Here is a 14213-nt window from a genome sequence, read left to right as displayed (position 1 = left end):
TGTTGCTGCTTGAGTTTTTAAACCCTGTGTCCACTCACTGTCCACTTTATGAGACACTCCTCCCTCGTTGGTCCACCTTGTAGATGTAGAGTCAGAGACAGTAGCTCATCTGTCGCTGCACAATGTGTGTCGGTCATACTCTAGTCCTTCATCAGTGACACAGGATGCTGTCGGCTGGATGTTTTTGCTCCATTGCCTGTTCTCTGTAAACGTAGGGGCTGATGAGTGAAGAGCAAGAGGTGGTTTAATGTTATGGTTGATTTATTTCTCTTCTTTCGTCAAGCACAGAAGCCGACCATCTGTTTGTGTCAAAAGGATCCCACAGTGTTGTTTAAAGAGGAGGAAAATCCTTTATCCACTGTTAGCCATTTTAGCATATTCATCATAGGATCTAATTGAAAACTAAGCTCTTTAGGCTCTAAGTGTCACTCAATCTGAACCATGTTATGCTCCATAGAGCAGGCCCCTAAAATGGGGGTGGCTGTATTTGAAAAAGGACAAAGGTGTAACATCTGGGCTCCTACTCCTTTGTCCACCAGAGGGAGACAGGGGGTAAGTTGGCTGATTAGGGCTTACAATTGTCAGCTGAATGCTGCCCTATTTACACAGAGCACACATCTGAGTCCATGCTGCTATGTGTGCTTTCCTCATGACAAAGATGGTAATTGGTATTCCTTGACTTTCTCAATTTTGCATTTACAATCAAATCTTTGTGGTCTTTATTTCTTGTGTTTTCTCTAGACTAAAACAAACAAACAATCCAACAAAAACAGTGGGTGATATATTTATTTTTGCTGTAGATGGAACATATTCTAAATTCAGGACAGTGCTAACTGTTTGAAAAAGCTCCTAACAATAAACAAATAGGAGTGCAGCATTTCCTCACAATCGGAGATGTTGCCCCTAAGTTACAAACGTACACAAACACTACTTTTTGCTTCTTGTTTGTTGTCAGAGTTAATTGTTAAATCTCTTGTGCAGGTTTAGTGAATTCTAGAGTGAGATCATGCCACACTCTCCAACTCATGCTCTCTTTGCAGGTGCTCTTGTGGACCTTCGTTGTAATCAACTTCCCTTAGCGGCTGTCTGACAAACCACCTCTTTCTTTACAATGCACCCTCTCTCCTGATGTAGATCTTCATGTTTATCCCCTCCCCCTTGTGGTTTCGCTGCATCCTGCCCACAGCTATGCTGCTCCCAGCCCTAGCCTTGAACCTTGCGCTTTCTCCTACCACAAAGCTTCTGCCTAATCACTCACTATTCCGGCAATGCCACTCCCAACCTCTACTTTTCAGCCCTCCCTCTGTCCTCAGTTACTGATATGGGCCTTTGTCTCATTCTCTTCTCTTGGTAGCAATGGTGCTTCCAGCTTCTAACTTTCCAGCTTGTGCCACTGAGGTCATTTGTACATATCTCTTCTCTAGCGACCTCACTGCACCTAGCCCCTAAATTCCTCAGGCAATGCCTTGGACCCAGCCCCCTGCCCGGCATTCCAGGCAACTGACGCCACCCCTTTCCTGGATGTATTCCTCAAATTAACCCTCTCAAATGCTGCCTCTCCTCTGGCACCTGCTTTTTGCCATCTAGGCATCTCTGCCGTCCTTGAGTCAACTTTCTACCTTGTCACCATGCTTGAGCTCCTCTGCACTTCGGGGTTGGCTCCCATGCAACAAGCTGCCTTCTCTCTGTCTCCCAGCTCCTGCGGTGCTGACCATCAGCTCCTCTTTTGGGGCTTTTTATTTGACTGACCTGTCATCCCTCTAGATCACCCATCCACTTCTTCTCATTTCCTTGTATGCCACTGGAAAGGCACCATCATGGGACATGGGACCAACTAAGGACATCCCAGCTCATTAATACTGACCCTCTGTAATATTTGGCTTTCAGGACCGCTATCATCTTAGCCATCTTAAGACCAACTCTGACCCTATCGCATTGTGCAACCACTACCCTTTATCACTGCAGCAACTTTGAGGACTCAAATGACCAGTCTAGAACCACTCTGTGGACTTACTAAACCCTTTCACTCACCTCCTCAAAATCCAGGACACCAACCAAACCCTCGACCAGAGTACCTCTTAGCATGCCTGTAACTACTGGGGTACAGCTTTATATGCATTTATAAGTCATCCTGAACTCTTCCCTAAAACATCTGAGTTCAACTCCCTGTTTCAGGCTTTACAGGCATTATCTGTAATGGCAAAACCTAGTACTTTGAACTAGACCTGTGGGTTCTGAGGGATGGTTAGGGGAGAACATCTTGCAAGTTTTTTGCTCTACTTCTCCTGTGGAGAAAATTAAACATGTCTCATCAGTGTCAAATATACAGTAACACAGGACAGTAACAGTCTTAAATTGATGATAACATTGTAATTTTATTGTAAATAAATTGTTTTTCTAACATTTGGATGGTGGCTTTTGGTCAGTCAGGAGTTTTTGCAAATCTTTTCTGTATCCACATTAAGAAATCAAAGAGAATAGTTTAATATGAAAAATGATATACATTGCACATACCCTGAGGATTACACATGCTTTGTGAAATGTCCCCTTCTACTTCCATTCACTGACGACTTTACCACCAGAACCGTCCCACACACACCTCTACTGACACTGACAGTCATTGTGTGAATAAAGAGTGAAATGTACATCACAACCCAGAGCTTAAAACTCTAACACTAACTCTAACCTCAACCCTAAACTCAGCACTGTTATCATCCCTGCTGTGGCAATGAGGGGTGTCAAAACTCCACCAGCCACTGCTGTGTCTGATACACTAGTACTAGTGCAACACAGGCTGGTCATTGTGGGGTGCATGGGTGTGCGTGACTGATGAGGAGACAATGATGTAGAAAAGAGGCCTGGACTCATGGGAGAGATGAAGGCAGATCCCATCATGCTTTGAGCCTCCTCTTGGTCTATTTTGTGGTGAACTGCATGTTTGAGGTGTAGGAGGGTGGATAAAGTTCTTTTGGGCCAAAAGCTGCTTGTTCACTTACTTCCTCCCTGCACTTGTGCCCTTTTTGAGTGTACAATAAATGTGTGACTATGATTAATTTTCCATTTACCAGGCCGTTATTATATGCAATGTGTGTGTGTGTGTGTGTGTGTGTGTGTGTGTGTGTGTGTGTGTGTGGTTGTACGTGTGTGTACATAATGATGTGCTGATGGACTTACTTGAACAGGCACAAGAAGAGGTCGCATCCTCCCAGTTTTTTCTACAGACCCTCCCACTTTTTCTTTGTGATAGGAACTGAAACCGAAACTACAGTGGTGTTAAATTGTTCAGCCCATTGATGATTTTTTATTTGTTACTCTTAAATGTTTCAGATCATCAAACAAATGTAAATATTAGTCAAACACAACACAAGTGAACACAAAATACAGTTTATAATGAAGGTTTTTATTATTAAGGGAGAAATCAAATCCAAACCTACATGGCCCTGTGTGAAAAAGTGGTAGCCCCTAAACCTAATAACTGGTTGGGTCACACTTAGCAGCAACAACTGCAATCAAGCTTGCAATGAGTCTTTCACAGGGCTGTGGAGGAATTGTGGCCCACTCATCTTCGCAGAATTGTTGTAATTGAGCCACATTGGAGGGTTTTCAAGCATGAACCAGTCATGCCACAGCATCTCAAAAGGATTTAGGTCAGGACTTTGACTAAGCCTCTTCAAAGTCTTCATATAATTTTTCTTCAGTCATTCAGAGGTGGATTTGCTGGTGTGTTTAGGATCATTGTCCTGCTGCAGAACCCAAATTTGTTTCAGCTTGAGGTCATGAACAGATGGCCGGACATTCTCCTTCAGGATTTCCATTTATGAAATCCATTTATCACTGCAAGTCTTCCAGGTCCTGAAGCAGCAAAACAGCCCCAGGTATGATGTTCTATTTCTGAAATGCTGTGTTACTTTTACACCAGACGCAATGTCTTGTCAGTCCACAGAGTATTTTCCCAAAAGTCTTGGGGATCACCAAGACGTTTTCTGGTGAAATTGAGAGGAACCTCAATGTTCTTTTTGCTCAGCAGTGGTTTTTGTCGTGGCTCTCTGCCCTGTAGGCCATGTTTGCCCAGTCTCTTTCTTATGGCGGAGTCATGAACGCTGACCTTAACTTAGACAAGAGAGGCCTGCACCATTTAAAAAACAAAACAAAAAAAACTGCATTTTGTGTTCACTTGTGTTGTTTTTGACTAATATTTAAATTTGTTTGATGATCTGAAATATTTAATGCAAAAAAGTAAGAAATAATTAAGGGGGAAAACAATTTATCACACCACTTTAAATGAGAACACACAAGTATTTTTGAGTGTTGTACTCATGCTGTGTTAATCCTATACATTTCTTCTTAGATTCTTCCTGTTGCGTTTGAGAAGGTGCTTATTTCTCGCCTCTCCTTTCTTGGCCTCTCTGGTGTTGCGCTCTCTTTGTTCACATCCTGTTTGACAGAAAATTCTCAGTTTGGGTCTATTGAAAAGAGCAAACCAAATACTGTTCCAGTCACTCAGGGAGTTTCCAGGGCTCAGTCCTTGGTCCCCTGCTATTAATCATTTCCATATTGCCCACTGGTTGCATTATGCATTCAAAGCCTCGATTTCCACTGCTATGCTGATGATATATAGATTTATTTTAGCCTCAAACTCACTGAGTCTTTCCTTCCATTTTCACAGCTGTCCTATGTTTAGGAGTTAACAAACTTCTTCAAAGACAAATTTCATAAATCTCTGACCAAGTCTGCATTTGTTCATCTTTGCAACATCAGTACCTCTCTTCAAAAGACTTTGAGATCCTCATGCAAGCTTTTTTACCTCATGACTGGATCACTGTAACTCTTTTTCACAGCTTACCTGCCAAAGCCCTTCACCCTCTGCAGTATATTCAGAAATCTGCCGAAAGAATCTTAGTCCAATCTTAACAATGCTCCTATCAAACATCAGCTGCACTTGTTATCGGTTTCTAAACACACCCACTACAAAATCTTTCTGCTGACTTGAAAGGCCTTGCATGGATTTGCGTCATCCTAACTTTGTGCTCTCTTACAGCCCTATACTCCTTCATGCTTATGTAGATCCTCTACTCTTCTGGCTGTTCCAAAGTTAAAGGTGTCTGCTATGGCGGGTCTTTCAGTGTTTTTGCCCCTAGCCTTTAGAATGCCCTGCCTCTTTCTCTTAGATGATCTCCTTCTCTTTCTATGTTTAAATCTCAACTAAAATCTAACATTTTCTCTACTTTTTTCACTCTCTGTAAAGTGTCATTTTATCAAATTATTGTAAAGTATCCTTGGGTTAATGAAAGGCATTATATACCTTATTATTATTATTGTTGTTGTTGTTGTTGTTGAAGATTTGCGTTAAATTAAATTTCAGTGCAAAACAGAACCCTGCTCTCCTTTCAGTAGAAAAAAAATGTATACATCCTTCCTTCTTTCCTGGATTCTACGTTTTACGCTAGAATGTGAATATAACCCCTCCTCCCTCTGAAACCCACCCTTCAATTAAAGACAGCACTAGACAGCAGAGGTTTTACAAAAGTCCTTCAGACAACTACACAACAACAGCGCTTCATTTCAGGTAAATCCAGAGCCTGCTTTTCTCTTCCTCTCTTTTCCACTATTTTCTTATTTGAACACAGATGTATATCCACTGTCCCATCATTTCAGAGCAGCAGCTATTCATTACATCTCTTATTGTTTCAGCAGAAAAGGACTGATAGGAACGCTCAGAATTTCCTGAAAACTAAGCCCCGTGTCTTTAACTACCCTTCAATTTTAACAGGGTTTAGTCCTTTTCTGATGCTGCTTTCTTGAAGATATTTTTGAGTGTAATTCTCACAACAAAGACATGTTCCGACTGGACCACCACAGTGCTGATGACGGACTGTGGTTGTTTCTGTGAGGGTCTCTCATTTCTCTAATTTTCCGAGATCACACGGAATGGGTTAATGTCATATCTTTTTCACCTGTGAAAATTACTCACCCGCAGAGATGTTTTTTTAAATGAAAACATGGTCATTTTAACTTAATAATAAAATATAGAATAAAATTAAAAATAAATTATAGAATTAAATAAATTAATAAATTGTCAAAATGAAAGCAGATTTCATAAATGCAATTGGTGACATTGACTATGGCAACTTTTGCCAGCATTATTCTGCAGTCAGAGACTTCCAGGAGAGGAGCAAAGAGAAAGCAGCTGTTAAAGAAATTTATATGCACACTCCTCTACAACTCAATCCGGACAGAACCCCCCCAATAACAGACCCCTGCAGCGCATCCTCAAAGGAGAAACCAAGGCTTTAGGGGTAAGTGCTTTACACTTGAGCCCAGCTCTCTAGTCTGAGAGGAAGTGTGGTGGGAGTGTGGGCGGTTGGGGGGAGCAGCAAAGTTGGCAGACAGTTTTGCAACACAGCAAATTTTAGCAGAATATGAAAAACATTTCCTGAGAAAGTTTGGGGAGGGGTACGGAAATGTTTAGTCTCCTGGACTAGGCCTGGGCAATTTCAAAAATGATATCAGGATAAATTGATCAATACAGATAATTATCTCAATATAAACATTTATAACATCACAGATTAAAAGGAAGATCAGTTTAAGATATATGAATACAATATATTTCTACATGTTAATGGGTTTATTATCATTATCAAATATCCAGATATTTACTAGAATATAATATACATTAAAAGTATGCACATCATTAAAAAACATCCCAAGACATGTGTAAATTTACTTTTTCATTATCCTGCCCTGACAATAAAAAACAGACACAATAACAAATAAAATGAATGTAAAATAATTATTTTATCATAAAAATAATGTGAACTGTGAAGACATTCTTAGAACAAATGAAAAAATATCTCCACAGTTCAGTGCAGGTTCTGCTCCAGAGATTAAAACACTGTATTTAAACACTGATACACTCTTGTGAAGTGGGGCTGATATTTTGCTGAACTATTCATATATTTATTTTCAGAGTCAAGTTCTAAAGCCATCGTTCCTCTGCAGCCTCTGTGTTCACAGCGAGTGCAGCAGAACACAGTCACGGTAAACAATTCTATTGAAAGGAGTCGACTTCTAAAGAAATTATCCTTTAAACGTGGCTCTTAACTGTTATACATTGATTCATAGATTTGAATCTCTTGAAATCAACTCAATCTCAGTTTGCGACGCCTTCTGTGGCGACATAAAATGTTAGTGTTAAAGTGCAAAGTGGCCATATTTCTTCCAGAATGCTGGATGTTAATGCGATTTTGAATGTAATGAAAATAATATAAGCTATTTTATTATTAAATTTAGTAATAAATAATGGCTTTAAAATAGTAAGAGCTTTCAAGAGCTTTTACCTGACTCAAACTATGCTATTTTAAATATAATTCACTAAACCTTAAAACTAGATTAAAACTATAATTACAGACTTAAATGAGACTAAATCTAATGCATGTTTTAATCAAAAGATTAAAACTAATCCAAGATCAGCTGCCAGTTTTAGAGTGGAGCAGTACTGCAAAAAGGAACTGAGTAAAATGGCAGATTGAGCAGATGTGTGAGTCTAAGTCAGATGTATGAATCAAAGGTGCCTCTACTGAACTCTGAACAGAGAGATTTGTTAAATTCTCATTCATAAAAAGTGTTTTTATTTCAGTAACTTTATTTTGTAAAGACCTGCTTTCACTTTGACATTAAAGACATCCATTTTTGTTAATTCCCAGCAAAAAAAAAAAAAAAAACAACAAAAAACAAAAAAACATTATTTTGACTATTATTCCACTATTAAAAGCAGGTCATTGCCCTTGTACTGACAGTGATTTAAATGTATAGTTTTCTCAGGTGAGTAAATCAGCTGGAGTTAAAAATGTCCGCCCCTGCTGTACCCCTCACCCACACTGGGCCTGGCTACACCGCCGTGAACCACATGGTCTCCCTAGACTCAGCAACAGCTCAAACCCGACAGAACCCACCCAGTAACAACCCCCTGCAGCGCTTCCTCAGAAGGGAACCCAAAGCTTTAGGGGTAAGTGCTTTACACTTGAGCCCAACTCTCTACTGCGCTAGAAACACTGGGGGGAAAAGTGAAAAAATGAAAGCAAAGCTGGGATTGGCTGAAACTTCTGGACGAGGGCCAAGACTTTCCCAGAACTGACCACGGTGTCTGCCACAAACACAGAGAGGGAGCTGAGAGGGGAAATTTAACATGTTTCCTGTAAGACAAAGATCACAGTTTCACAATACAGCAGCTTTCAGTAGAATCTGAAAATCATTTGTTAAGCAACACAGTTGGGGGAGGGGTACGGAGACGTTTACTCTCCTGGTTTAGGCCTGTGCGATTTGGCCAATTATTACATAATGATCAACTGATACAGCTGATCTCCACGAGATAAACCTTTGTAGTGTGGTCACAGATTTCAAAGAATATAATTCTAAAGAACTATATTATTATAGAATAAAGAATTATACAATTCTAACATATGAATACAATATATTTTAAGTTTCAATGCCTTTATTCATCATCATCATCATCATCATCATCATCATCATTTTGGTGCAGAGATATGTCATCAACGTTTCCCGTTCACTAGCTGTGAATAAAGAGATATCAGGTTAAAGCCCTCTGTTGGGTGACTGTAATCACCTTATTGTCAGTGTTTGTTGTTAGCTTGAGCTAACTGACTACTTAGCATTTTAATGAGATTATTCTTTAGTGAATAGCACTGTATACTGTTCTCTAAATTAGCTTATGGGCTAAAGCTTCAGTCAGATCAGTTCACTGCTGATGAACACAGCAGTTATCCACACTTTATTCACCACGGATCAGTGTACAGCACTGTATTCCCGCTCTTGCATCCTAGGAGGAGTAACATTGCAAAAAATGCAAAAATAATTATGATACGTTTTCGAAAGACAAGGACCTCACTCTAATTATTCACTGTCGGATGCTATTTCAAACTAGTTTATTAACGTTATTGATGACATCATCACGTCGTTTCCATTTCCTTGTTTGTCATGTGCTCCTTACGTACACGATTTGTTTTCTTTCTTGTCTCCGCCTTGGGACCCGACTTTGCCCCACCTTGTCATTAGAGTTCCCACCTGTGCCTGTGTTTATTACACATATTCTGGAGGTTTATGTGAATTTCTGGCAAACCAGCAAGGAAAGCAGCCAAATGTGGCCCAAACAGTGTCCTCAGTTGGTGGTGCTAATACAGTGTCCTTGTAATTTACTCCAAATCCATTTGGGAACTGGGGGTAAGACGGTGATTTATGGCAGGGTCTGTGAGCAGTCTGTCTGGAAACATTAAAAAGTCTGGAAACATTAAAAACATTTATACTTCATGTAAATATTTGTATATTTGTAGAGATATCTATATGTGTTTCCTGAAACTAATCCCTCCCTCTATCCTCCACAGACCTTCCAAATAATGACTGGTCTCATCACAATCTTATTGGGAATTGTACTAATAACCCACATTAATCCTCTTATCATTATCTTCAGTGGGATTTTCTTATGGGGCTCTTCGTTGGTGAGTCTTTTTTATTAAAAAGAGAGACTAGAAGAACTATTTTCAAATGCCACTTCCGGTCCACTCATATTTCTCCTCTTCCTCAGTACATCACCGCTGGCGCTCTGGCTGTTTCAGTAAACAACAAGTCAACTACATGCCATGTATGTAATACACACATTCATTATACATAATAATAATAATAATACCTCAGTCACCCCTGCTGATAACTAGCTAGGACTCCCCCAGTCACACACAATGCCACCTACACCAGGGGCCACCTCTGTTACACCACTGGACATCTCAGCAGGGTAGGATCTGCTTCATCAGACTCCAGCACTGGTTCACACAGTGTTTGTGTGATGAAGAGGAGATGGTGGGGAATCTAAGACCAAGAGAGTTCAAGGAAACACACCCTCTCACTCTGTTGGTCTTTGAATACTCCCCCATCCTGGTCCTGGGGGCATGACCGGGTACTGATTCTCCTGATGATGGGGGGCAGCACTTACTCTGCTGTAACACTGTTTCATAATTTTCTTTTATCATATTGATTTGTAATAATCCATTAATTACCATTTACTAGTCACTTCTTCAACACTTTGTTAGGTTTTTACTTGTCTTACGTAGTAACAATTATTAAGCATTTATTAAAGCACAAAGACTTCACAGAGAACATCAGCATCTGACTGTCGCTTATACTGACTGTTTATTGGCGTCCTTTCCTATCTTCCGTCCAGGTGATAGGCTGTCTGGTGATGAATGTGTTGAGCGCCATCGCAGCAGGAATAGCCATTATTTTCCTGTCTTTGGATATAGTTTATTGGCACCGTCGTTCCTGTGGATTCCAGCATGGCCAGTATGATACATATAATCCATTTCAGCGCGACTGTTTATCTATGGTGAGACTGCAATAAGTTATTTTTCCCTATTTTTACAAAACCCATTTCCAGAAATGCTGGAATTTTTTGTAAAATGCAACAAAAATAAGAATTTCTTATTTATTAAATCACTTGCAGCTTTATTTAACTGACACAAGCACAAAGAAATTATTTCCAAACTGAATGACTTGACTAAAATTAGTAAATACAAAAGCAAAAGTTTGACCCTTGAGGTACCCTCAGAAAGTTGGGAAATGTACCTGGTGACATTTGAAATCCCAGTGTCTAATAAGAATAGTGGGCTTTGGAAACCACAATAATGGTGGCGCTAACATTAAACATGGTATTGGGTGTTTGTGTTGTTGTTGTTGTTGTTATTTCGGACTGAACACAGCTCCATGCCCCAGATGAGTGTAGTTCTTTTGTTCCTTGTTGCCATATGCTACACTTGCAGCAGTTTTGACCCTCTTTAAATAATGCAACAGAATTTTACCCGCTGATGTTTTTAGTCGGATAAAAACAAATGCTACTGAAGCTGTAGATTTTACAAACACCTGCTTTATGCAAGATGGCAAGTCAGCACCCTACAATGTTTACACCTTATGTTTAATCCCTACACAGTCTGGTCTCTGGTACTTGGAACAAGGTTCTATTTAGTGCCTGCTTGCTCGTGGGTCCATATGAGCCAGAACTAAAACTCAATAAGCTCTGTAGGTTAATGGAAAAATGTAGATATCTCCAAATGTTAGATGTTTCCAGTGACTCTTCACATTACAATAAAAAAGTGTTATGCAGAAAACGAGTGGTCTTGATTGCAGACACTGTGAACTAAATCCTATTCTAAACCCATGACTGTTCCCATGTAGGGGACCCATAAACTTGTTCAGTCAAGTTTGATTCTTCATCCTGTGTAAGCTGCACTTCATAGAAACTTAAAAATTATAAATGATCAGTTTTATAAAGGCCATTTCATTTTTTTTTCAGGTCTTGGGCGATGGGATTCTGGGAGTTCTGCTGGTTTTCACTGCTGTTCAGTTGATCGTCTCCATCTGCATCTCTGCGTTTGCATGTAAAGTCTCCTGTTGCAACAAACAAATGGTAATTACACACATACAGATGCAATACATCTTAAAATCTGAACATTGGTTCCAGGTTCCATGAGAGGGTTTATAAAGTGGCCAGTCTGTATTACACCATACAGTTGTAGTTGCTGATATAGTGTCACACTGGACAGACACTTTATAAACCTGGCCTGCTGATATTTTGTAATATCCAGTTCCACATTAATTGGTGGCTGCAACATTTAATGTGGAACTGAAGGATTCCAACAAAAAGCTGATCTCAGCTTCTTGTACTGGAGTACAATATTGAGAGATGGGGTGATTCATGATTGGAAATTGCTGGTGTACATAGTAAAACAAATCTACAGGTCCCAGAGTGCATTGTGGTAACTACACTGAGGGATGGTGCTCTACTCTAAAAGTAAATGGATTTCAAAAGGAATAAGCTGAAGTACGCAGCCTTGGCAGATGAGGTGAAGGAATGCAGGTGGCAGGCACATGTAAGACTGGTGAAAATATGTGTTAGGGGATTTTTAGCCAAGTCTGCCACATCCCTGCTCGTGCAGTTCTGTTTTAGGGGCCATAAATTAATGACAGCTGTGAAGGAGTTATCAGAAACAGCTGATAGGTCTAGTAGTCACTGATTGTGGATAAGGAGAATACAGATTACTTGGGGAAATGCACTGTAGAGATTCTATTGTGATGGTTGGTGATGTAGCACATAAAATTCACATGTAACTGGTGGCACTGATCATGCATTAACAGTGCCAGTGGGGTGAGGTACAGCCTTTGTCACCAGCTAGGCCTGTGTGGATTTATGATTGTTGATGGGTAAGGGTAAGGTAGGACTGTGAAACTGGCTTCGAAGGGGGTGGGTCTGGGACTCCAAACTTCACTGTTGAGCCTTCTGGAAGTGTCATGGGATTAATTTATGAAAACACAGACAAGGGGAGGTGTCTACCTAATGACCCCTGTGAAGAGCTGCAGTGAGTGGTTTGGGTACTCAGGGTGGGCTCAATGAGTAACTGTAGATGCTAAGGGCAGCTGGATGCTGATGGGATCATAAACTGCCACACAAACCTTAGTGTTGGGAGGTAGGATTCAAACAACGGACATTTTATATATAATAATGGCTTGGCATAGGATATTTTACATCTTATTCTTTGTATGATTATATCTGATGGGATCTGATGATGTATCAGGCCCTTGAAGAGTCACCACTGTGTAAGGTGAAATTTTGTGCTTTAACTTGGCTCCAAGGAGCAAGAAGACAAGAAAAAAAGTGGGGATGATTTAAAATCAGCAAGAGGATTCACCCTAACACTAAACTCAACAGACTAATGCAAACACTAACCTCACCCTAAATCAAACCCTAAATCTAACCCTAGGAATCACCCTAACACTACTAGACCTAACCTCTACATTGTAAATCAATACTGTACGTTTAATTTAAGCATCAAATTTAACAAATTTATGCATTTAAATTTAGTATACATGTGTGTATTTCGCTCTGTTGGCAGATGTGTGTATTACACGCTTTACACCTGATATAATGTTGTCTTTGAATAGAGCCTTGTATTAATCATAAAGACAGTTCACAAGTGTTTTGTTTGGTTGCTGCTGCAGTATTCATCACATTCTCTGTTTGTTTGTAGGTGAATGTGACTGTGGTTGCAAACCCTGGAGGATACAACTCAGTGGTTAATCCTTTCCCTCAACAACCTGCCCCCAGCAACCAACAGGTCAGAGAAATCTACAGGGGTCACACTGTGGACACAAAATAATATTTAGACACTCCTTGAATCCTGCTACTTTAAGATTCAGCCATTGTGGACTACACACACACACACACACACGGTTTTATATTCCATATCACACATATAATAGTGAGACACACTGTAGCAGCTGCTGAAGGTCACCTAGGGCAGTGTCAGATACTCTCAAATTTAAATGACATAAGATCTTTACAATAGTATTTCAGCATCTCACCTCATCTTACAGCTTCCTTAAATAAATCCTAGGACTGTCCCAGGTACCTTTTGTAGGGTTCCAAAGTATTGTTAGTAATCAAAAATGAATATAAGAAGCTTCTATATTCTATCTATATTGAAGGGGGGCTGGGTGGGTGGGAATTTGTGGGGTGGGGTTGGCAGGGGTATGAGTTTGTCAGACCAAGAGCATCAAGTTTGAGAGTTGGGGGCCAAATGAGCTGCAAGTAACAGGTTTCCTAATAGGTGTGTGTGTGTGTGTGTGTGTGTGTGTGTGTGTGTGGTTTGCAGTGGGCGTACACAGCAAGCGGTGCCTCTACGAGCTGTCCTCCAATGGGAAATCTTCCAATGGGAAATATTCCAATGGGAAATCCTCCAATGTACAGTCCTCAAGACGTCAGTGAGGTCAAAAGCCAACTGTACAACTGAGAGCAATATAAATCAGTACCACTTCACCACAATACCGCCCCCCCCCCCCCCTACACACACATTTTGAAACATCACAGTTTTTCATTACATTTCAGGTGGTATGCTTTAGATTGTATTAATGAAAAATTTAATTGACTGCATTTAATTTTTGGATTGTTCTGATATGATGTATTTTTCAGAATAAATAAATAAACATAGATTATAAATATTGGTACCAAATATATTGTTGTATTTTCAGTTATTTTAAACCCTGTGTCCACTCTCTGTCCACTCTGTGAGACACTCCTCCCCCGTTGGTCCACCTTGTAGATGTAAAGTCAGAGACAGTAGCTCATCGGTCGCTGCACAGTGTGTGTCGCTCGTCCT

General features: G+C 40.2%; 1 protein-coding gene across 3 annotated transcripts; it reads left to right on the top strand.

Annotated features, from left to right (window-relative positions):
- The first annotated feature begins 5521 nt into the window (after positions 1-5521).
- Positions 5522-13892, top strand: LOC136690957 (membrane-spanning 4-domains subfamily A member 5-like). 3 transcript variants are annotated; one of them, XM_066663112.1, is made up of 10 exons: positions 5522-5566; positions 6139-6296; positions 6968-7038; positions 7813-8005; positions 9399-9512; positions 9599-9655; positions 10229-10390; positions 11354-11467; positions 13086-13172; positions 13710-13892. In XM_066663112.1, exons 4-10 carry the CDS (start codon positions 7847-7849, stop codon positions 13845-13847), a joined length of 831 nt encoding a protein of 276 aa, XP_066519209.1. In that variant the 5' UTR covers positions 5522-5566; positions 6139-6296; positions 6968-7038; positions 7813-7846; the 3' UTR covers positions 13848-13892. The 3 variants fall into 3 exon arrangements, with proteins under 3 accessions (XP_066519209.1, XP_066519210.1, XP_066519211.1); XM_066663113.1 differs by lacking the exon at positions 6968-7038; XM_066663114.1 differs by lacking the exon at positions 10229-10390.
- The last annotated feature ends 321 nt before the right edge of the window (positions 13893-14213 follow it).

The sequence above is a fragment of the Hoplias malabaricus genome, chromosome 3 (assembly GCF_029633855.1).
Source record: "Hoplias malabaricus isolate fHopMal1 chromosome 3, fHopMal1.hap1, whole genome shotgun sequence".
Taxonomy (NCBI): domain Eukaryota; kingdom Metazoa; phylum Chordata; class Actinopteri; order Characiformes; family Erythrinidae; genus Hoplias; species Hoplias malabaricus.
The sequence above is the reverse complement of the archived record's forward strand: the minus strand, read 5'-3'. Positions and strand labels throughout refer to the sequence as shown.